General features: G+C 44.3%; 1 protein-coding gene across 2 annotated transcripts; it reads left to right on the top strand.

The window, feature by feature from the left end:
- Positions 1-296: 296 nt before the first annotated feature.
- Positions 297-21,111, top strand: LOC121530890 (rab11 family-interacting protein 1). 2 transcript variants are annotated; one of them, XM_041836232.2, is made up of 5 exons: positions 297-1,229; positions 7,276-7,715; positions 7,835-8,774; positions 18,951-19,056; positions 19,177-21,111. In XM_041836232.2, exons 1-5 carry the CDS (start codon positions 880-882, stop codon positions 19,381-19,383), a joined length of 2,043 nt encoding a protein of 680 aa, XP_041692166.1. In that variant the 5' UTR covers positions 297-879; the 3' UTR covers positions 19,384-21,111. The 2 variants fall into 2 exon arrangements, with proteins under 2 accessions (XP_041692166.1, XP_041692164.1); XM_041836230.1 differs by lacking the exons at positions 297-1,229; positions 7,276-7,715; positions 7,835-8,774 and adding exons at positions 11,811-12,450; positions 16,308-18,292.
- Positions 21,112-22,487: the final 1,376 nt, after the last annotated feature.

Here is a 22,487-nt window from a genome sequence, read left to right as displayed (position 1 = left end):
ACTACCGGTATATTTTCTCAGAAGAAACATAAAAAAAACATTAAAGTAATATAATAAAACCACTACACATGAATTGAGTTTCAAAAGTTAAAGTACCTAGAATAAAATAAGGTCAGGGGTTGCAAATGTACAAACCTGATCGTAGACCTGTGCGTAGTGGCGATTAAAAGACTGCGTAATTCGCGTTACTATGGCACCAGCGCCACTGTCCAATCACGGTAGGTCGTTAACGTCTTGACGCAAATTTTAACCAATCAGATAGGAATGTGGGAAGTATGGGCGGGAAGAATGGTTGATGAGGAAGTTTATCGTTCAACAAAGAAAAAAGTCAACAGTCAAGCGAGAGACAATGAAAAGCAATTATTACAGAAAAGCAATTATTACAGACAGTCGTTGTGTTAGTATTTGACCTCTTTGTATGAGAACGCAGAGTACAATTTACTTATAGAAGAAAATTGTATACGATGGTTCTTGTCGAACGTCTGAATTTATTTGGGCAAGTTAAAGCAGCTAGTAAGCTAGCTAACGTTAGCAAGTTCTTGATATTTCATATTTACCTAGCCATTAAGTTAGCTAGTAGTAAGGACCAACCCCTGTGTTGCATTAGCTAATTGAGACGGATATATAAGGTTCGTTATATTACTCAGACTCTCCTTATCATACCCACTGCGTAGGTGGTATTGTAGAGTGAACTGGGAGTGTCAAGTGTGTCGACATCATCAGATACCCGGCCGAGAGTCGACAATCGTCATTATACATTACCGAGGACGACGAGCTACCAGTAGTAACATATAGTTAGTCAGTCTCTGTAAGTAAAAACAAAGTCGTTAGGATATCCTAAAACCTGCCAAAGTCGTTTTTTTTAGCTAAAGCTTTGAAATGGCTTTGGCTGACCAAAGCCAGCAGTGGTATCCCACAAGCGTACAGGTAACGGTGTTCCAAGCCAGGAATTTGAGGATCAAAGGCAAGAATGGAACCAACGATGCCTATGCCATCATGCAGGTGGCCAAAGACAAGTTTTCTACCTCGGTTGCCGAAAAATGTGTCGCACCGGTATGGAAGGAAGAGGCAACGTTTGACCTGCCACTGTTCCACCATGGCAATGCTGAACGCTGCACTCTGTATATCATCGTAATGCACCGAGCTCTGGTGGGACTGGACAAGTTCCTGGGACAAGCTGTGGTCAACCTACTGGAGCTAAACGATAACAGTGCCCGGAAAAGGACTGAGTAAGTAACTAATGTTGAATAAAGATAAAGGATCTGTGTGTATGGATTGTGATTATTTTTTTTTCTTTCTAATTCTCCACCGAGAGGGGGTTCTTCATGTAGCCAGAATGGTATTAGTGATAGGAATGTCTCTTCTGCTCTGTTAGGTGTCACCATTGATGAATTTCACTGACATAGCAGAGATGAAATTCCATTACGTTTGTCAGGTTTATCTGAAGACTGATAAATATCTATTGTACTCTACAGCCATCAACCTCTGCACATGTTTACACACCTAAAGCACACACAGAGAAGGCCATTCCAGATCCCTTATCAGTAGCTCAGTGGGACAACCGAAACCATGGAGCTGGTTGGGAAAACGATCTGATTATGTTGGGTGAGGTCACGCTTCCTCTGCTTTCTTGTCAGACTGTAGCTTTAGGCTGTGAATACTTGAGCTAATACCCTAACCATATCTCCCCTTTTAGTAAATAGTAAATATAATGGCGCCGGAAAAGATGGCTGCCGTAAGACTTTTAAGCAGGTCAACATTCACAAGGCCGCAGGGCCAGACGGATTACCAGGACGTGTACTCCGAGCATGTGCTGACCAACTGGCAAGTGTCTTCACTGACATTTTCAACATGTCCCTGACTGAGTCTGTAATACCAACATGTTTCAAGCAGACCACCATAGTGCCCAAGGACACTAAGATAACCTGCCTAAATGACTACCGACCCGTAGCGCTGACGTCTGTAGCCATGAAGTGCTTTGAAAGGCTGGTCATGGCTCACATCAACACCCTTATCCCAGAATCCCTAGACCCACTCCAATTTGCATACCGCCCCAACAGATCCACAGATGATGCAATCTCTATTGCACTCCACACTGCCCTTTCCCACCTGGACAAGAGGAACACCTACGTGAGAATGCTATTCATTGACTACAGCTCAGCATTCAACACCATAGTGCCCTCTAAGCTCATCACTAAGCTAAGGATCCTGGGACTAAACACCTCCCTCTGCAACTGGATCCTGGACTTCCTGACGGGCCGCCCCCAGGTGGTAAGGGTAGGTAACAACACATCTGCCACACTGATCCTCAACACGGGGGCCTCTCAGGGGTGTGTGCTCAGTCCCCTCCTGTACTCTCTGTTCACCCATGACTGCATGGCCAGGCACGACTCCAACACCATCATTAAGTTTGCCGACGACACAACAGTGGTAGGCCTGATCACCGACAACGATGAGACAGCCTATAGGGAGGAGGTCAGAGACCTGGTTGTGTGGTGCCAAGATCACAACCTCTCCCTCAACGTGATCAAGACAAAGTAGATGATTGGACTACGGAAAAAGAGGACCGAACACGCCCCCATTCTCATCGACGGGGCTGTAGTGGAACAGGTTGAGAGCTTCACCAACAAACTAACATGGTCCAAACATACCAAGACAGTCGTGAAGAGGGCACAACAAAGCCTATTTCCCCCTCAGGAGACTGAAAAGATTTGGCATGGGTCCTCAGATCCTCAAAGTGTTACAGCTGCACCATCGAGAGCATCCTGACTGGTTGCATCACCGCCTGGTATGGCAACTGCTCGTCCTCCGACCGCAAGGCACTACAGAAGGTAGTGCGTACGGCCCAGTACATTACTGGGGCCAAGCTTCCTGCCATTCAGGACCTCTATACCAGGCGGTGTCAGAGGAAGGCCCTAAAAATGGTCAAAGACTCCAGCCACCCTAGTCATAGACTGTTCTCTCTGCTTCCGCACGGCATGCGGTACCGGAGCGCCAAGTCTAGGTCCAAAAGGCTTCTTTACAGCTTCTACCCCCAAGTCATAAGACTCCTGAACAGCTAATCAAATGGCTACCCAGACTATTTGCATTGTACCCACCCCATCCCCTCTTTTACGCTGCTGCTACTCTCTGTTTATTATCTATGCATAGTCACTTTAACTCTACCTACATGTACATATTACCTCGACTAATCTGTGCCCCTGCAGATTGACTCTGTACCGGTACCCTCCGCATTTATTTTGAGCCTATCTCTGGCCTTCACAGCTGGATGGGGTCATGCTGCATGTCAGGCCGTATCTCATTAAGAGGGAATGTTGTCCAGTGTCTACATTCCTGCCATTCCCCATGTTTCTGCAAGGTTATTTAACTCTGAGGGTTAATCACAGTGACATGTGAAATTACATGGGTTGGGACCATGATGGCATTCACAACAATGGTGGAATCGGCTCTATCATGGGTATAGCGAGCATTATAACAAAACAGTAGGCTAGCTACCTATGAGGCAAAATGTACACACCCACATCTTATTTAATAGTGTTTTTAAGACTGTTCGCTGACTTAAACATGGACAGAAGACTGAAGGACATTTAGATTTCAATATTGAAGACTGCATACTAATCTTTGACTTGTAGGCTATTTGTCTCAATTGAGGGCAGTGAGTGACTGTCATGGTTGTATCCTTCTGTGTATAATGCTCTCTCAGTATAGGCTGTCCCAAGGGCAGCCTTTGTACAGTGCTTAGGCTCATTCACTTGTTTACTATACGCTCATATCTAGAACCTTATCTAGAGTTTACTCAGTTGGGGTTGGATAGCTTTTTATGACTTATCTTGCTCCTTCTCTCTCAAACACAAAAAGGGAATTGGATGTTGCTGTTTGTTCCCCCTTGCAGCGTTTGGTGTTAGATTACTGTCCTACTTCTGTTGCTGGGTCAGGGTTTGACATTGAGGTAAGGCACTAGGTTTTCCTGCATGGGAGCTCTTTGTCCTTTCCCAATGTAGCAGAATATGTTCTCAGCATGAGACAGTGAAATGATATGATGCCAAATAACACACCATGTTACTGATCATATTCCAGGTATGGCTCTTGAACATGTCATCACTGTTCACACTTAGGTATATTAGGTGAAAGGGAAGTTCCACAACTTTGATATTGAATAATGTAGGCACTACTGACAACAATAAAGGCCTATGTTAAGTATGCTTTTTTGGTATTTCTGTTTCCACATTAGAAATGGACTTGGCTATAGACCCGTTTCATCTTTGAGATGTCTAAAATATCATTAGACTATTTCTCAACACCAAATTAATCATGAAATAGACCTATATGTGCATGAATCGAGGTTTACTCATCATTTTTTATGTTTGCTATATTTCTCTCTCACAAAGGCAGCAAAGGATCTTCTGTCAAACAAATCCATAGCGTTTAGTCTGTCGTGTTAGTCATTAGCTGGACGTGACATGTTAATCATTATACTTCAGAGGGAAGTCGGTGCCTCCACCACTTTCTCTGAGAGAACTGGTCCAACAGCAGACCACCACTCCTCTATCAGGGCCAGGGTTTTCTATTTATCTGGAAACACTATCACGTGTGCCATGTCAACTCATTCTTCCTTTTAACTCATAGAATCCCTTCACTGAACCAGTGTTCAGAGTCTGACCAGTACTACAGAAAATAAATTGAAATATTGTCTTAAATGTTCTCAATTGTATCCCATTGTTCTGTGCTCTGTTAGTATTTGTTTTACCTGGCATGGCCCAGTTTGGGAAGGATATTAGGAATGCTTGGAGAAAGCATAGCTTTCATTAGCCTACACCTCTTAAGAAGGCCTCCCTACTGCTCTGCTAGGCTTTATGGAATGTAGGCTAGGTTTACTCCCATGCATGTTTCCTGACTGTTTTCCCACAGGATCCTGTCTGGATTTTTGTTTTAGTACTCCAGTAAGGGTAGGGAAATGATTCACTGAACTTCACATGAACCACATAGAATAATGTCTGATCACTGCCCAGCAGTGTACATCGAATTTCAGCTGAATGCATTCTAAATATAGACCCATCAGCTAACTATCTATGAGAGTAAAAAGTGACCAGTTGTTTTCCTTTAACCTTTTACTGCCTATGGAAGTATGATGTCCTCAGGGAAGGATGTGTGTAGTGCTCACTAGAGCCTGAGCTTATCGATCAGAACTCTGACCCCCTGAATGCTTTCCTTGTCCCAGCTGACCCTGAAACATGGAGGTTCAGTGATGACACTGAATTTAACCAGGGATTTCTGCCCTCTACTGGCTTCCTTTGTAGGTCTGGCTAAATGTTTTAAGCTTCCATTATATGATGATAAAAACTCAAGTGAAGATGCAAAAAGATTAAGAGCATAGGCCTACTGCGAGTGACTGAATATGCAAAAATGGCACACTGCAAGGGACTTCCACTTAACCTGCTCCAGCATGGGTTGGATGGGTTGTTGTTCTGGTCTTGGGAAGGTGAGAGTTCACCTGGGGCACAGTCTGTGGAGCTGCACTTTGCATTACTGGGATTAGCCTACCGCTCTGCTTATTGACCAAATCTAGCAGTGCTCTTATTGTGCAATGTCTCTGCAATCACAGAGGCTGTTATGGAAAGGGCTCTCCAGAACACTTTCCTTTGTGCAGAGTGGGCCTAAACTGCAATTAGTTTACAGCCCATTTACGTCAGCACTGGATGAGCTGGATCTATTATAGTTCCTGACCTCCAAAACTAGTCCAAAAGTTCAGTAATAGTTTTATCAAGTCATGTTTGACCCCATTTCCTGGCAAATCATGATGTTGAAAAAGTTTTACCGCGTAGCTAAGCTTAATAGACAATTCCTCACATTTGACCTTCAGTACATTGGTTCTGCGTCATGCGGCCATATAATTTGATTTTTAATTGAACAGGAGGACCTACACTGAACAAAAATATAAATGCAACATGTAAAGTGTTGGTCCCATGAGCTGAAATAAAAGATCTCAGATATTTTCCATATGCACAAAAGCTTATTTCTCTCATGGTTTGTGCACACATTTGTTTACATCCCTGTTAGTGAGCATTTTTCCTTTGCCAAGATAATCCATCGACCTGACAGGTGTGGCATATCAAGAAGCCGATTTAAACAGCATGATCATTACACAGGTGCGCCTTGTGCTGGGGACAATAAAAGGCCACTCTAAAATATGTAGTTTTGTCACACAACACAATGCCACAGACGTCTCAAGTTTTGAGGGTGCATGCAATTGGCATGCTGACTGCAGGAATGTCCACCAGAGCTATTGCCAGATAATTTAATGTAAATTTTTCTACCATAAGCCGCCTCCAATGTAATTTAACAGAATTGAAAATGATGATAGTGTGGGTTTGCACAACCGAAGAATTTCTGCACAAACTGTCAGAAACCTTCTCAGGGAAGCTCATCTGCGTGCTCCTCAGCAGGGTCTTGACCTGACTGCTGTTCGGCATCGTAACCAACTTCAATAATAATAATAATAAGACTTCAGTGGGCAAATGCTCACCTTCGATGGCCACTGGCACGCTGGAGAAGTGTGCTCTTCATGGAGGAATCCTGGTTTCAACTGTACTGGGCAGATGGCGGACAGTGTGTATGGTGTCGAATGGGCGAGTGGTTTGCTGATGTCAACGTTTTGAACAAAATGCCCCGTTATGGTATGGACAGGCATAAGCAACGAGCAAGGAACACAGTTGCATTTTATCGATGGCAATTTGATTGCACAGAGATACCGTGACGAGATCCTGAGGCCCATTGTCGTGCCATTCATCTGCCGCCATCACCTCCTGTTTCAGCATGATAATGTACGGCCCCATGTCGCAAGGATCTGTACACAATTCCTGGAAGCTGATAATGTCCCAGTTCTTCCATGGCCTGCATACTCACCCGACATGTCACCCATTGAGCATGTTTGGGATACTAGTTCCCGCCAATATCCAGCAACTTCGCACAGCCGTTAAAGAGGAGTGGGACAACATTCCACAGGCCACGATCAACAGCCAGATCAACTCTATGCGAAGGAGATGTCGCACCAGATACTGACTGGTTTTCTGATCCACGCCCCATCTTTTTTTTTTAAGGTGTCTGTGACCAACGGATGCATATCTATATTCTCAGTGATATGAAATCTATAGCTTAGGGCCTAATGAATTTATTTAAATTGACCGATTCCCTTATATGAACTGTAACTCAGTAAAATCTTTTAAATTGTTTCATTTTATTTTTGTTCAGTGTAATATCTATTTCTCTCATTTTCAGTTGGTACAAACTGCTGGATAAGAATAGGAAGGAGGATAAAGTCAAAGGGGAAGTGATGTTGGACATCCAGTTTATGAGAAACAACTTGACAGCCAGCATGTTTGACCTTTCCATGCAAGACAAACCACGCTCCCGCATCGGAAAGCTCAAGGACAAAGTGCGTGGGAAGAAAAAGGACAGCTTCTCTGACTCAGCCTCTGCAATAGTGCCCTCTGTCAGCCAGGTACTGACTGACAGCGAGGGAGAGGCTGACTCCCACTCAGTGTACTCAGAGTTCCCTGAGGCCAAGAAGAAATCCAAGCTCAAGACCCTCTTTGCCCCTAAATCCAACTTGCAGCGCAACGTCTCCCAGTCCATGTCTACACTGGGCACTCTTCCTGAGAAGAATGCATCCCTCAGTGGCAGTCGCTCTTCTGGCCTCAATGTGGATTCTCCTGATGGTGAGCTCCTTTCATTCAGCTTAAACATTTTGACTTCTGTCTGCATACCTTTTTTTATATTTCAGTAATGATGATTGGAATATGCAATAACCTCCTTCACTATCTCTTTCTATCTACAGTTAAAAAGAAGTTCAAGTTCCTGGGCCACAAGCGGACAGGCAGCAATGACAGCAAGGTGTCTACAGGACCTTTTTCTCTTCTGGGCAGATCCAAGCAGAAGGACGATCCGAACAGCACGTGCATCAACGGCAACCATGTGTATGCAGAGGAGGTAGAGCCCAAGTCTGGGTCCACCCTCAGCCTCAACAGCTCTGGTCAGGGCTCAGTGGAGGATGTACGCAGCCGCAGGCAACCATCTGATGTCTCTGTAGACTCCCTCAAGGGCCTCTCTGTCCCCACCTACAGAAAGGAGTCTGCGGATAGGGCTCTGCTGGAGCAACGGAGCCTTCAGGAGGAGGAGGAGGAGAAGAGACAGGCCGAAGAGAAGAGATGGAATGAGGAGAAACACAGAGCGCAGCTCAAGATACTTCAGGAGGAGGAGGAATGCAAGCAACAGGAGGAGCAGGAGAGGAGGAGAAGGTTCCAGGAGGATGAGGCAAGGAGGAATAAGCAGCGGGAAGATGAGCTGAAGTGCCTAGAGGAAAAAAGGAGGCGGCTGGAGGCGGAGGAGCTTCAGAGGCTGGGGGAGGACCAGCGGCAGCAGGAGGAGACCAAGAGAGCAGAGGAGCAGAAACAACAGGAGGAGGCCTCTGTGGCTGAGAGGCTGTCCTCTCTGTTTGGTATGATCATGAAGAAGGAGGAGAAAAAGGAAGAGCAGCAGCAGACTAGCGCCAAGGAGGAGAGGCCCAACCCAGCTCCCAGACGCTTCACCAGAGATTTGGCGGTCCCTCCACACGCCACCAACCAATTTGAGGAGATCCCCCTCAGTCCAGACCCTCCAAACCTGTTTGAGCAGAGCCCGGTGGACTCCCAGAAGGATGTCTGCAGCCCCAACACCACGAGCGCTGCTGTCTTCCTCAACTCCAACCGCACTGCCAAGGTGTCTGCAGTCAAGCCTAGGTAGGTGTCGGTCTTGTTCTAATGCACTTACAGCTCTATTCTAACTTGAGATCTGCATAGTTAAGTCCAAACTTCGTGTGAATCTCCCATCAATGCATGGTTTTAATAATGCAGGTCTCAAGTTAGGATGTGTCCTTCTCTCTGCTGTAAGCTTTGTCAGCCTACTAATGTAATGTAGGCCTACCTGATGTTCTGACAAAAGTTACATGTACAATGGTAATTGGAGCTACTATATACCCAATGTACTTCACTGCTGATCAGGTAACACTAACCAATACACATTTTCTGTCTCAGAATATTGCTAATGGGTGCTAGATGGTTTTCATGTTATTTCCAGTTAACTATTTTGAAATATTTTGCTTTGATAGCATATGCAACAGATCATGTTGGCTGCCTTGGCAGCCTTTCATCTAACCATATACATCCAGCTCTCCAATTTCAAAAAGCTCACTACTGTCACTGGTGAACTAGTGTCTCTGACCTCATTCTTAGAACTCTCCTAAAATCCATATATATTTTCACTCAAATTGCTGTATGTTGTCCAGATTGAGTAGCTGTGGTGAGTTTTCCTTGGTTGCTATCCAACTGTAGTTTAAATGGTTTTATTATTCTCCGTTGCATATGGTTGTACGATGTAGGCTATACGCTACATCGGCAGGACAGAACGGCTGACTCCGGTAAGACAAGGGGTGGCGGTCTGTGTATATTTGTAAACAACAGCTGGTGCACAAAATCAAATACTAAGGAAGTCTCAAGGTTTTGCTCGCCTGAGGTAGAGTATCTTATGATAAGCTGTAGACCACACTATTTACCAAGAGAGTTTTCATCTATATTTTTCATAGCTGTCTATTTACCACCACAAACCAATGCTGGCATTAAGATTGCACTGAATGAGTTGTACAAGGCCATTAATCAACAGGAAAATGCTCATCCAGATGCAGCGCTCCTAGTGGCCGGGGACTTTAATGCAGGGAAACTTAAATCCGTTCTACCTAATTTCTACCAGCATGTTAAATGTGCAACCAGAGGGAAAAAAACTCTAGACCACCTTTACTCCACACACAGACGCATACAAAGCTCTCCCTCGCCCTCCATTTGGCAAATCTGACCATAACTCTATCCTCCTGATTCCTGCGTATAAGCAAAAACTAAAGCAGGAAGCACCAGTGACTCGGTTAATAAAAAAGTGGTCAGATGACGCAGATGCTAAGCTACAGGACTGTTTTGCTAGCACAGACTGGAACATGTTCCGGGATTCTTCAGACAGCATTGAGGAGTACACCACATCAGTCACTGGCTTCATCAATAAGTGCATCGATGATGTCGTCCCCACAGTGACCGTACGTACATACCCCAACCAGAAGCCATGGATTACAGGAAACATCCGCACTGAGCTAAAGGGTAGAGCTGCCGCTTTCAAGGAACGGGACTCTAACCCGGACGCTTATAAGAAATCCCGCTATGACCTCCGACGAACCATCAAACAGGCAAAGAGTCAATACAGGACTAAGATTGAATCGTACTACACTGGCTCTGACGCTCGTCGGATGTGGCAGGGCTTGAAAACTATTACAGACTACAAAGGGAAGCACAGCCGCGAGCTGCCCAGTGACACAAGCCTACCAGACGAGCTAAACCACTTCTATGCTCGCTCGAGGCAAGCAACACTGAAGCATGCATGAGAGCACCAGCTGTTCCGGATGACTATGTGATCACGCTCTCCGTAGCCGATGTGAGTAAGACTTTTAAGCAGGTCAACATTCACAAGGCCGCAGGGCCAGACGGATTACCAGGACGTGTACTCCGAGCATGTGCTGACCAACTGGCAAGTGTCTTCACTGACATTTTCAACATGTCCCTGACTGAGTCTGTAATACCAACATGTTTCAAGCAGACCACCATAGTCCCCGTGCCCAAGGACTCTAAGATAACCTGCCTAAATGACTACCGACCCGTAGCACTGACGTCTGTAGCCATGAAGTGCTTTGAAAGGCTGGTCATGGCTCACATCAACAGCATTATCCCAGAAACCCTAGACCCACTCCAATTTGCATACCGCCCCAACAGATCCACAGATGATGCAATCTCTATTGCACTCCACACTGCCCTTTCCCACCTGGACAAGAGGAACACCTACGTGAGAATGCTATTCATTGACTACAGCTCAGCATTCAACACCATAGTGCCCTCTAAGCTCATCACTAAGCTAAGGATCCTGGGACTAAACACCTCCCTCTGCAACTGGATCCTGGACTTCCTGACGGGCCGCCCCCAGGTGGTAAGGGTAGGTAACAACACATCTGCCACACTGATCCTCAACACGGGGGCCTCTCAGGGGTGTGTGCTCAGTCCCCTCCTGTACTCTCTGTTCACCCATGACTGCATGGCCAGGCACGACTCCAACACCATCATTAAGTTTGCCGACGACACAACAGTGGTAGGCCTGATCACCGACAACGATGAGACAGCCTATAGGGAGGAGGTCAGAGATCTGGCCGTGTGGTGCCAGGACAACAACCTCTCCCTCAACGTGACCAAGACAAAGGAGATGATTGTGGACTACAGGGGAAAAAAAGAGGACTGAGCACAAAATATTTGGCATGGGTCCTCAGATCCTCAAAAAATTCTACAGCTGCACCATCGAGAGCATCCTGACTGGTTGCATCACCGCCTGGTATGGCAACTGCTCGTCCTCCGACCGGAAGGCACTACAGAAGGTAGTGCGTACGGCCCAGTACATTACTGGGGCCAAGCTTCCTGCCATTCAGGACCTCTATACCAGGCGGTGTCAGAGGAAGGCCCTAAAAATGGTCAAAGACTCCAGCCACCCTAGTCATAGACTGTTCTCTCTGCTTCCGCACGGCATGCGGTACCGGAGCGCCAAGTCTAGGTCCAAAAGGCTTCTTTACAGCTTCTACCCCCAAGTCATAAGACTCCTGAACAGCTAATCAAATGGCTACCCAGACTATTTGCATTGTACCCACCCCATCCCCTCTTTTATGCTGCTGCTACTCTCTGTTTATTATCTATGTACATATTACCTCGACTAATCTGTGCCCCTGCAGATTGACTCTGTACCGGTACCCTCCGCATTTATTTTGAGCCTATCTCTGGCCTTCACAGCTGGATGGGGTCATGCTGCATGTCAGGCCGTATCTCATTAAGAGGGAATGTTGTCCAGTGTCTACATTCCTGCCATTCCCCATGTTTCTGCAAGGTTATTTAACTCTGAGGGTTAATCACAGTGACATGTGAAATTACATGAGTTGGGACCATGATGGCATTCACAACAATGGTGGAATCGGCTCTATCATGGGTATAGCGAGCATTATAACAAAACAGTAGGCTGCAGTAACTTGTTTGTTGTAATATTGCAAATGGACATTGCAGTTTCACCATTAATGATTCCAGCTTTAAGGCTCTTAAAAGCCTTGACAAACATGATCGTGGATCATCTGGCATGTGATGGGCCTGTTTGGCTGCTTTGCTGATTGGTCTGCAGTGTGGAATCTAGGTGTGTCTGAGTCTGGGTGGTATGGTGCAGAACAGGTTGGGAGGGATGAAGTGAGCTAACACTGGGGTGACTAAGTACATTGGGACAGTCTGCTGGAGCAAACAAGGCTTTGTTTTTTCACTCATCTATTTCTGGATTTATTTTAATCATGCTTTCCTAATGGTGAGTTGTCCACTCAATATAGTCAAATTCCTTTTTAAAGGAGGAAATACTTTTTTAGTTTTGCTATAGCCTAATCTTATTTTGCCACTGAAATTCAGACGTTCTAAATCTAGATTTGTTTAGTAGCCTATGTTTGAGCCTTTTTGCAAGAATGATGATATAGCCCATCCTAAAGTATTTGAATGTGTTTTTATAACCAGCCTTTTATGTGTTTTAAAAAGAAAGGCAATTGTGGGCATTCCCATATTTCCAAATTATGTTTAATTCCATCAAGACCTTATCAGGTGTGATGATGTGCTACAAGAAAATAACGTCAGGTGTTTTTGCGTGTTTGGGGTAGAGCGGGTTACAGATGGGACTAGACGTAGGGCTGGGCAATATGGCCAAAATATAATATTGCGGTATAAAAATAAAAAAATTGACGGTATTTGACAGTATTTTATGTTTTTGAATAATAAAAGTTCAAAATTTGCTTTGAGTAGTGTGTGACCCTAGGGTGGCAACACATACATACATACATTCTAAGTGATTTCAATGGGTCTTTCTCCATTTTGATTGTTTTATACTGTTCAAATCGATATGGGCAAACTATCTAGGCCATATTTCTAACCAAATGTTGCAAATGCAATTTGACTTGTGAATTATTATTTTTTTATTATTTTTTTTCCACCTTTATTTAACCAGGTAAACCAGTTGAGAACAAGTTCTCATTTACAACTGCGACCTGGCCAAGATAAAGCAAAGCAGTGCGAAAAAAACAACAACACAGAGTTACATATGGGGTAAAACAAAACAAAGTCAAAAATACAACAGAAATAAATATATATACAGTGTGTGCAAATGTAGCAAGTTATGGAGGTAAGGCAATAAATAGGCTATAGTGCAAAATAATTACAATTAGTATTAACACTGGAATGATAGATGTGCAAGAGATGATGTGCAAATAGAGATACTGGGGTACAAATGAGCCAAATAAATAACAATATAGGGATGAGGTAGTTGGGCGGGCTAATTTCAGATGGGCTGTGTACAGGTGCAGTGATCGGTAAGGTGCTCTGACAACTGGTGCTTAAAGTTAGTGAGGGAGATAAGTGTCTCCAGCTTCAGAGATTTTTGCAATTTGTTCCAGTCATTGGCAGCAGAGAACTGGAAGGAATGGCGGCCAAAGGAGGTGTTGGCTTTGGGGATGACCAGTGAGATATACCTGCTGGAGCGCATACTACGGGTGGGTGTTGCTATGGTGACCAATGAGCTAAGATAAGGCGGGGATTTGCCTAGCAGTGATTTATAGATGGCCTGGAGCCAGTGGGTTTGGCGACGAATATGTAGTGAGGACCAGCCAACAAGAGCGTACAGGTCACAGTGGTGGGTAGTATATGGGGCTTTGGAGACAAAACGGATGGCACTGTGATAGACTACATCCAATTTGCTGAGTAGAGTGTTGGAGGCTATTTTGTAAATGACATTGCCGAAGTCAAGGATCGGTAGGATAGTCAGTTTTACGAGGGCATGTTTGGCAGCATGAGTGAAGGAGGCTTTGTTTGCGAAATAGGAAACCGATTCTAGATTTAACTTTGGATTGGAGATTCTTAATGTGAGTCTGGAAGGAGAGTTTACAGTCTAACCAGACACCTAGATATTTGTAGTTGTCCACATACTCTAGGTCAGACCCGTCAAGAGTAGTGATTCTAGTCGGGTGGGCGGGTGCAAGCAGCGTTCGGTTGAAGAGCATGCATTTAGTTTTACTAGTGTTTAAGAGAAGTTGGAGGCTACGGAAGGAGTGTTGTATGGCATTGAAGCTCGTTTGGAGGTTTGTTAACACAGTGTCCAATGAAGGGCCAGATGTATACAAAATGGTGTCGTCTGCGTAGAGGTGGATCTGAGAGTCACCAGCAGCAAGAGCGACGTCATTGATATACACAGAGAAAAGAGTCGGCCCAAGAATTGAACCCTGTGGCACCTCCATAGAGACTGCCATAGGTCCAGACAACAGGCCCTCCGATTTGACACATTGAACTCTATCTGAGAAGTAGTTGGTGAACCAGGCGAGGCAGTCATTTGAGAAACCAAGGCTATTTAGTCTGCCAATAAGAATGCAGTGGTTGACAGAGTCGAAAGCCTTGGCCAGGTCAATGAAAACGGCTGCACAGTACTGTCTATTATCGATCGCTGTTATAATATCGTTTAGGACCTTGAGCGTGGCTGAAGTGCACCCATGACCAGCTCGGAAACCGGATTGCATAGCGGAGAAGGTACGGTGGGATTCGAAATGGTCGGTGATCTGTTTGTTAACTTGGCTTTCAAAAACTTTTGAAAGGCAGGGCAGGATGGATATGGGTCTGTAACAGTTTGGATCTAGAGTGTCACCCCCTTTGAAGAGGGGGATGACCGCGGCAGCTTTCCAATCTCTGGGGATCTCAGACGTTACGAAAGAGAGGTTGAACAGGCTAGTAATAGGGGTTGCGACAATTTCGGCGGGTAGTTTTAGAAAGAAAGGGTCCAGATTGTCTAGCCCAGATGATTTGTAGGGGTCCAGATTTTGCAGCTCTTTCAGAACATCAGCTGTCTGGATTTGTGTGAAGGAGAAGCAGGGGGCAAAACACTTGGGTGAACTGTTGGAATCATGGAAATTGAAGGATTATTCAAATTCTATAGTTAGAGTATAATAGTGGGCACTTTGAATACAGTTTGACATGACGACATATGAAAATGCCAGGCAGGAGTGTTTGACAGGGTAGGAACCGAAGTGTTGACAAGTGTTTCCTAGGGGACCCTATAATCTTTGGCTGCATTGAATGTTTTCTCTTAGCTACTTCATGTAGCTAACAAATTATTTGAAGATAATGTTGCACAAAAATCATGCAGATATAGGTGTACACCATAACTGGTATTATCAGGCTGTATAGCTAGTTACGTTTGCTCTGACTCAGTACATTTAATAGCTAGCTAGCGATTAGCATTAATGGCCAACAATATTTAGGCTCAACTTACTAAGAAAAGACAAACTAGCTGTTTGCAGATGTAAGAAACACAAACTAATAGTGTAATTATAGAACGCTAGTGGATTTATATTAAGAAGTAAAATGAAAACATCATCGTGGTCATCAACTTTGTTGCATGTGCTGCATTGACCATGCAGAGACTGAATGTATGCACTAACTGTAAGTCGCTCTGGATAAGAGCGTCTGCTAAATGACTAAAATGTAAATGTAAATGAACGCAAGTGTCTCATGTTCGGGGAACAACAAATGCGCTCCTTGAGTGACAGGGAACAGGGCTAGGTCTGTGTGGAAAGCTGCATGGAGAAAGAGGGCGGAGAGAGATGACTCAAGTAGCAAAGTATACTATAAAAATGGACGTTACATATGGCGTATCACATTTAACAAACCAAACATTCAAATACTGTTATAGAAGGTAAAGTAAAAACCCAAACCGGTCCGTGCATCAATACCGGTATATCGTAAAATACGGAATACCGCCCAGCCCTAACCAGATGGCATATATTTTTCTCATTACTGCACTGTTCTTTAATTTTGAAACAAACGTTTGAAATATCAGACAGAAAATGCTCTGGGTTCACAAAATTATCATCATTAGGGGTCCAAATGATGAACAAAGAATAGAAAAGAGCAGAGACCGATTCTTGAGCAGACTGGAAAGAACACTAGTTTCTGACATTTTCTTGTAAGCATTCGGGGTGCATCATCACACGTGAAGATAAGATCTTGATGGAATGAATGCCACTGCAAGAGGAGGCAAACTCCTCTAAGTTGTTGGTTATTTCAGCTGTCATGGGCAGGCTCATAGTTCTTGTGTGACTGTCCGCCACTGACCTCCAGGTTTTCACTCCTTGGCAGATTAGTGGCGTCTCTGAAGCAGCCTGAAACACCTGACTCAGACTCCCATAGGCAGCAATCTCCGTCCCTTTCCTGCGCTGAATCCATTCTCGCGTCCCCTCTGATTCTCCTGACATGTTCTCCAACCTCCACTCCTCCCTTGCTCCCGCAAAGACGCGGAGGAGCACCTCCAAGTCCCCCTATAGCAGCCCTGAGAACCTGGCTGCCATAGGACCTTCCCCCAATGGATCTGACAAGAAGCGGCAAGCTCCTCTGTCCCCCAGCCCAATGGAACCACAAAGCCATGGAAAACCCAATGCAGGCTCCAGAAGTGTTTCTGCTAAATCTGCTGTTGCAAGTGGCTATCCTGTTAAGGAGGTTGAGGGCAAAATACCTCCTCTACCTCTTCCTGACTACGATAGCCTGTTCCCACAGAAGAGACATGGAGTACTAGGACAGACTCGATGGGACCATATAATTGCAGAGGTGAATCAGAGACAGCAGGAATATGTGCCTCAGCTCATTGGTAAAGAGATGAGTGTGGATGGCCCAGACCTCGACACACCAGTACCTCCACGCAATGACAAATATTCCTACGTGCAGGAGAGGGCAGCAGAACCCGTACACCAGCAACAGACACAAGTTCAGGAAGTTCAATCTACCTCTTTGAGGAGAGTGGGGCCCAACAGTTTTCCAGCACTCACTCCCCCTTCCAAACCAGTAGCTGCAGCCACCCCTAGACTATTGATGGACTCTAACACAAACCAAGGCCAGAGCACTATACAGGCTAATCCATCTGAGTGGCCCAATGCCTTCGTCTCCAAAGTCTTGGTCTCTACAAAACCTGTGGTTCAGAGCAGAGACATGCATCCTCCAGAGGTGTCACGGAGGGTAAGGAAGGTAATCAACACATCTGTTGCTACAGCCAGTGATGGCAAACCTGTTCTCTCAACAGAAAAGCCTAGACCTACATCACAAGCAGTTTCGGTGTCAAGTTCTACAGATGAACCTAAAGGACTGCCAAACACTCCCAAAGAGATCCCCACAGTCAAACCCAGACAAAGGTTAGTCCGCAAAGAGCCAGTGAGACCTGCAGATCATGAGCAGATGTCAGCAGAGTCTACCACTGTAGAGAAGGAGAACAGATCGGAGAGGAGAGCCTCAACCCTGGACATCATGGAACTGAGAAGGAGTAGTCCAGTGACTGAAAAGAACACTGAGGTGACTTCTGACAATGAAAAGCAACTCTCGTTTGACTCTGCAGAAAACGACATTGAGAAAAAAACACAGTTGGAACGCATTATGAAAGCGAAGTTTGCTGAACCTGACCCCTTCCCCATTGCTGATATCCTGCCTAAAGACCAATGGGCCCAACCAGAGCAAAGCGGAGATTACTTGTTCACTAGAGGACCACAGAAAAACCGCAAGCTTAAAGAACAGGCAATGACAACCAATGACTTGGATAAACTTTTCGCGCCAAACAATCCAACAGATCCCTTTGCCAGTTTTAATGACTGTGACTCAGACGAACCTCCCGAGCAGGAAAAAACAGAAGAACAGAGTCCTGCTTTTCAAAGGGGATTTTCCCAAATTAAAAAGAAACGAGGAGCACCTCAGCCTCCAGCTAATTCAAGTAATAAAGCAGCGATTGGAAAAATTGAGCTGGATAAAGAAGACCCTTCACCTAGAGAAGACAAGCTGATCAGCTCAGCCACTACAACAGGATGTGTAAAACTGCCGCCTCAAACTCAAAATACTAGACAGAGTAAACTCTATGGCAGAGAAGGGGTGGAAACTCAAGACAAGTGGGCAGCAGACCCTTTTACTTCCTCCTCCCCTGTACCTTCTGTCCTGACTTCTCCTAAGCCCCCCCAGTCCATAGTGGGAGAGCCCACCCCACAGACAGGGGGAAAGACCCTGCTACGGGCCTTGGTCGCACCCTCTGAGGTGCAGCCACTCACTGTGCTGAGTAGCAATGGTGGTGAGCCAGCCTCAACTCCACTCAGGTGAGCCTGAACCCCTCTATAGATATAACCAGCCGTTCAATTATTGTATGCATAAACATGAGGGATTTTCTTCTCACCAGTCAATTGGCTCATGTCTAACAGGCAAACAAACACTATATAGCCTCAACTATAATTTTGACGATATGGATGGTCAGTCCTTTCATCTCTGTCTATGAATTTGAGTGTGGTTACATTTCTCCAGCCCCACCCCTCACCTTTTATTGTTTCAATTAAGGACTCTAGCTTTATGCTTAGTCTCTCACTTTTTGGTATTTGGTGAGATTTGGAGTTTCAGCCTTGGTAGTCAGTATTAATCAAGCAAATTGCTCAGGGAATATTTTGAAATAGCGTGGTAACTCTGATCAAAGTGGTTGTTTTGTATTAGTGGTTTTGGTATGAAACAGAGATATGCTGTTGCGTTTCTCTGTTTTGTTCAACTTAGGAAAAGTGTTTTTTTCTCTGTGCAGCCTTTCTGATTCATAAATGCTGTGCATATCTCACATGGGGAGGATTTGTGGTTGTTTTCTATACCTGCAGCCTAACTGAAATGGACCTCTGTTAATTCAATTTCCAACTAATCAATTTTGACTTCTGTGACAAACTGTTATGCTCCTCAGTTTGAGTGTTTTTTGTTGTTGTAATCTTGCTCTATTTCCAGGCCTCACCCAGTGAAGCCCATGAGCTCCATAGAGAGCCAAGCTCCCATCAGTACCCGGGTAGTGGGAGAGATGTTGACTTATGACCGCACCCTGGGGAAGATGAAGGTACTGCATGTTGATATGTTTAATAATAATAAAACCAATACCTTTTTTTATTTAGCTATTAAAACCAAAAAGTGATAGAATGCTGATGTCTGATGTGACACCGTTTTGTACCATCCTCAGGCACCAGGCATGGTGGAGAGTGGGCCCTACACCCAGCTGACCCAGGAGGAGTTGATTACCCTGGTGGTGAAGCAGCAGACGGAGCTCTCCAAGAAAGACTCCAAGATCGTTGAGCTGGAGGAGTACATAGACAACCTGCTGGTGCGTGTCATCGAGGAGAAGCCCAGCATCCTGCTGGGCCTCAACTCTGTCAAGCAGGCCCTGTAATGTATGAGGAGTGGACCAGGGAACTGTAAGATGGAGGGAGATATTTAGGCTTCCACTCCAACATCCCTTTTAGTTTGTGTGTGTGGTTTTCTATTACTGTCACTGTGTATTGGATAAAGCAATCTCTATGAAGGTCTTATTTCCTTTGAGCATATGCACTTTCTTTAGTCTCCATGAGGATTTGGACTAAGACTAAATCTCAAGGTTTCTTTTCAGAATGCTGGAATGTATGCTGAATTGTTTTTTTTTTTTCTAGATCTATCACTCCAGGCTACATGTGAATCTCACCATTAAATTATTTGACAAGCTTTTGAAAATGAATGGCTTGTTGTAACACTATGGTACTGGAATTCCATTTTATACAAATGTACTGTATGCGCACATTTCTTGTCATTGCTTTGGTAATTTTATGCTGTATAAAACCTAATTGGCCCTCATTAGGCAAAATGGAACTGGAAGCCCTAGGTATGTTGATGTCCATGTCACTGATGAAATTTCTCTGGCCAGGCCTTTGCAGAAGGGATTCCATGTTGCTTACAATTTAGTGGACATTAATTAGGCCATCTAGCTAGTTATACTTTGGTATCTGCTCATCCCAAAGCCTTAACACATCACTTCAACAATAATAATATGCTGGTTAGTGTTTATTTTGTTGCATTCTTAAACCTTGAACTTCCATTGTTTTTCTAGGGGTTATGTTTGATCCTTTTCTTTAAATGATCATGACGTGCCTTGGTGCTGCCGCTATACTTCTTGGTGTGTTCAATCAAACACAATCGTTAATCTAATACCAAATCAGATTATTGCGGGGCATGGTACAAGTACATTAACCTCTATCTGAAAGTCAATGTTGCCTCGTAGTGACATTTCAGATACACAACGGTCTTACCTTAGTTAGCCTAGTTTGTTGAAGCATTATTGAACCTGTGTCATTTAGGCTAGTTCACACAGGGTTTGATTGGAAATGCATATCTGTCAACATTCCTAATTTTAGTTACCTTTTTCCTTACTTTAGTTATTTATGCTTCCATCTCCCTTTGTTAAATGTTTAAAATGTGTCTAAAGGAGGAAACCATTATTTATGAAAGCAACGATGGATAGAGAACCAGCTATTTATTCCATGTTTGAGGCAATAATGTGGATTTGGTCATGCTAACAATGGATAGGGAGAGACCTGATGTTCACTGTTTTCTTTCTTCTATGTTTTTATTATCTACCCACTTGACTGTGCAGAGCACAACCTTTTTCTATTTATGCAAAATAATGTAAGTGCACAAACCATGTCAAATATTTTATGCAAGAGTAATGACTAAGTTCAAATCGATACACTTTAAGAAAGATCTTCCAATATAATTAACATTTAGGCATTATGAATGTGGTTGTGTTTCAAAATGAACCTTGTCCTTGTTAGATTGAATGCCTTTTTATTAAGCAGTAGGCTTTGACTAGCCTTACAACTTGTGTAAATCTCTACGTCTCTGAATGTAATCTACTCAATGTATCTTCGGCAACTATGCCTTTGTGAAATGTCAGCAATAAGAAACTATATAAATCATAAACATTTCTGATTGTGCCTTCAAGGACTTTACTCATAAGACATTGTGATTACTGTAAATCTTTTTTCCTTAAGATGGTTGCACCTTTTTATGTTTACTGGTGTGGAATTCAGTGTATGTGAACACAATAGTTGATATTTTCAATTGAAATAAAGTACAGTAAATCATGAAATGTTTTGTGTACGCTATTAGAGGAAGCTTGAAGACTTATAATAGAAAAGTATTAACGTATAATACTAGATGTAGGCCTATGAGCCACCTAGAAATTGTGAAGTTAATTGAAACTACTTTATCTTACGTTAGTTCAATAGATACAAAAGTATGTGGACACCCCTTCAAATTAGTGGATTTGGCTATTTCAGCCACACCCGTTGCTGACAGGTGTATAAAATGGAGCACGCAGCCATGCAATCTTCATAGACAAACATCGGCAGTAGAATGGCCCGTACTGAAGAGCTCAGTGACTTTCAATGTGGCACCGTCATAGGATGCCACCTTTCCAACAAGTCAGTTCATCATATTTCTGCGCTGCTAGAGCTGCCCCGGTCCACTGTAAGTGCTGTTATTGTGAAGTGGAAACGTCTAGGAGCAACAACGGCTCAGCCGCGAAGTGGTAGGCCACACAAGCTCACAGAACGGGACCACTTTAGCGCATAGTGTGTAAAAAAGAGTCTGTCCTCGGTTGCAACACTCGCTACAGAGTTTCATACTGCCTCTGGAAGCAATATCAGCATAAGAACTGTTCGTTGGGAGTTTCATGAAATTGGTTTTCAATGGCCGAGAAGCCGCACACAAGCCTAAGATAACCAATGCTCAATTCCAAGCATCAGCTGGAGTGGTGTAAAGCTCGCCGCCATTGGACTCTGCAGCAGTGGAAACGGGTTCATAAAATCTTAACGCTACAGTATACAATAACATTGTAGACAATCCTGTGCTTCCAACTTTGGGGAAAGCCCTTTCCTGTTTTAGCATGACAATGCCACCCGTGCAAAAAGCGAGGTCCATACAGAAATGGTTTGTCGAGATCAGTATGGAAGAACTTGACTGGCCTGCACAGAGCCCTGACCTCAACCCCATCAAACACCTTTTGGGATTATTTGGAAAGCTGACTGCGAGCCAGACCTAATCGCCCAACATCAGTGCCCGACCTCCCTAATGCTCTTGTGGCTGAATGGAAGCAAGTCCCCGCAGCAATGTTCCAACATCTAGTGGAAAGCCTTCCCAGAAGAGTGGAGGCTGTTATAGCAGCAAAGGGGGGACCAACTCCATATTAATGCCCATGGATTTTGGAATGAGATGTTCGACGGGGTCCACATACTTTAGGTCATGTAGTGTAGATGGATGGATGGATGCTTTGGTCGTTTTCAATAAATGCATCACTCATTTTGCTACCTTTGTCAGAGATTGTTATTAGGTCTCCGAGATGGTTATAAATATAATCATGAATCTGAGGGGGGAAAAGTCACATTTCATCTGTGATAACACAGTCTTGCCTGACCTCTAGACGAGATTGCAGATACATGTGCTAATCTTCAGTACCTGCAGCCT

Source organism: Coregonus clupeaformis, chromosome 18, assembly GCF_020615455.1.
Source record: "Coregonus clupeaformis isolate EN_2021a chromosome 18, ASM2061545v1, whole genome shotgun sequence".
NCBI classification, from domain to species: Eukaryota; Metazoa; Chordata; class Actinopteri; order Salmoniformes; family Salmonidae; genus Coregonus; species Coregonus clupeaformis.
The sequence above is the reverse complement of the archived record's forward strand: the minus strand, read 5'-3'. Positions and strand labels throughout refer to the sequence as shown.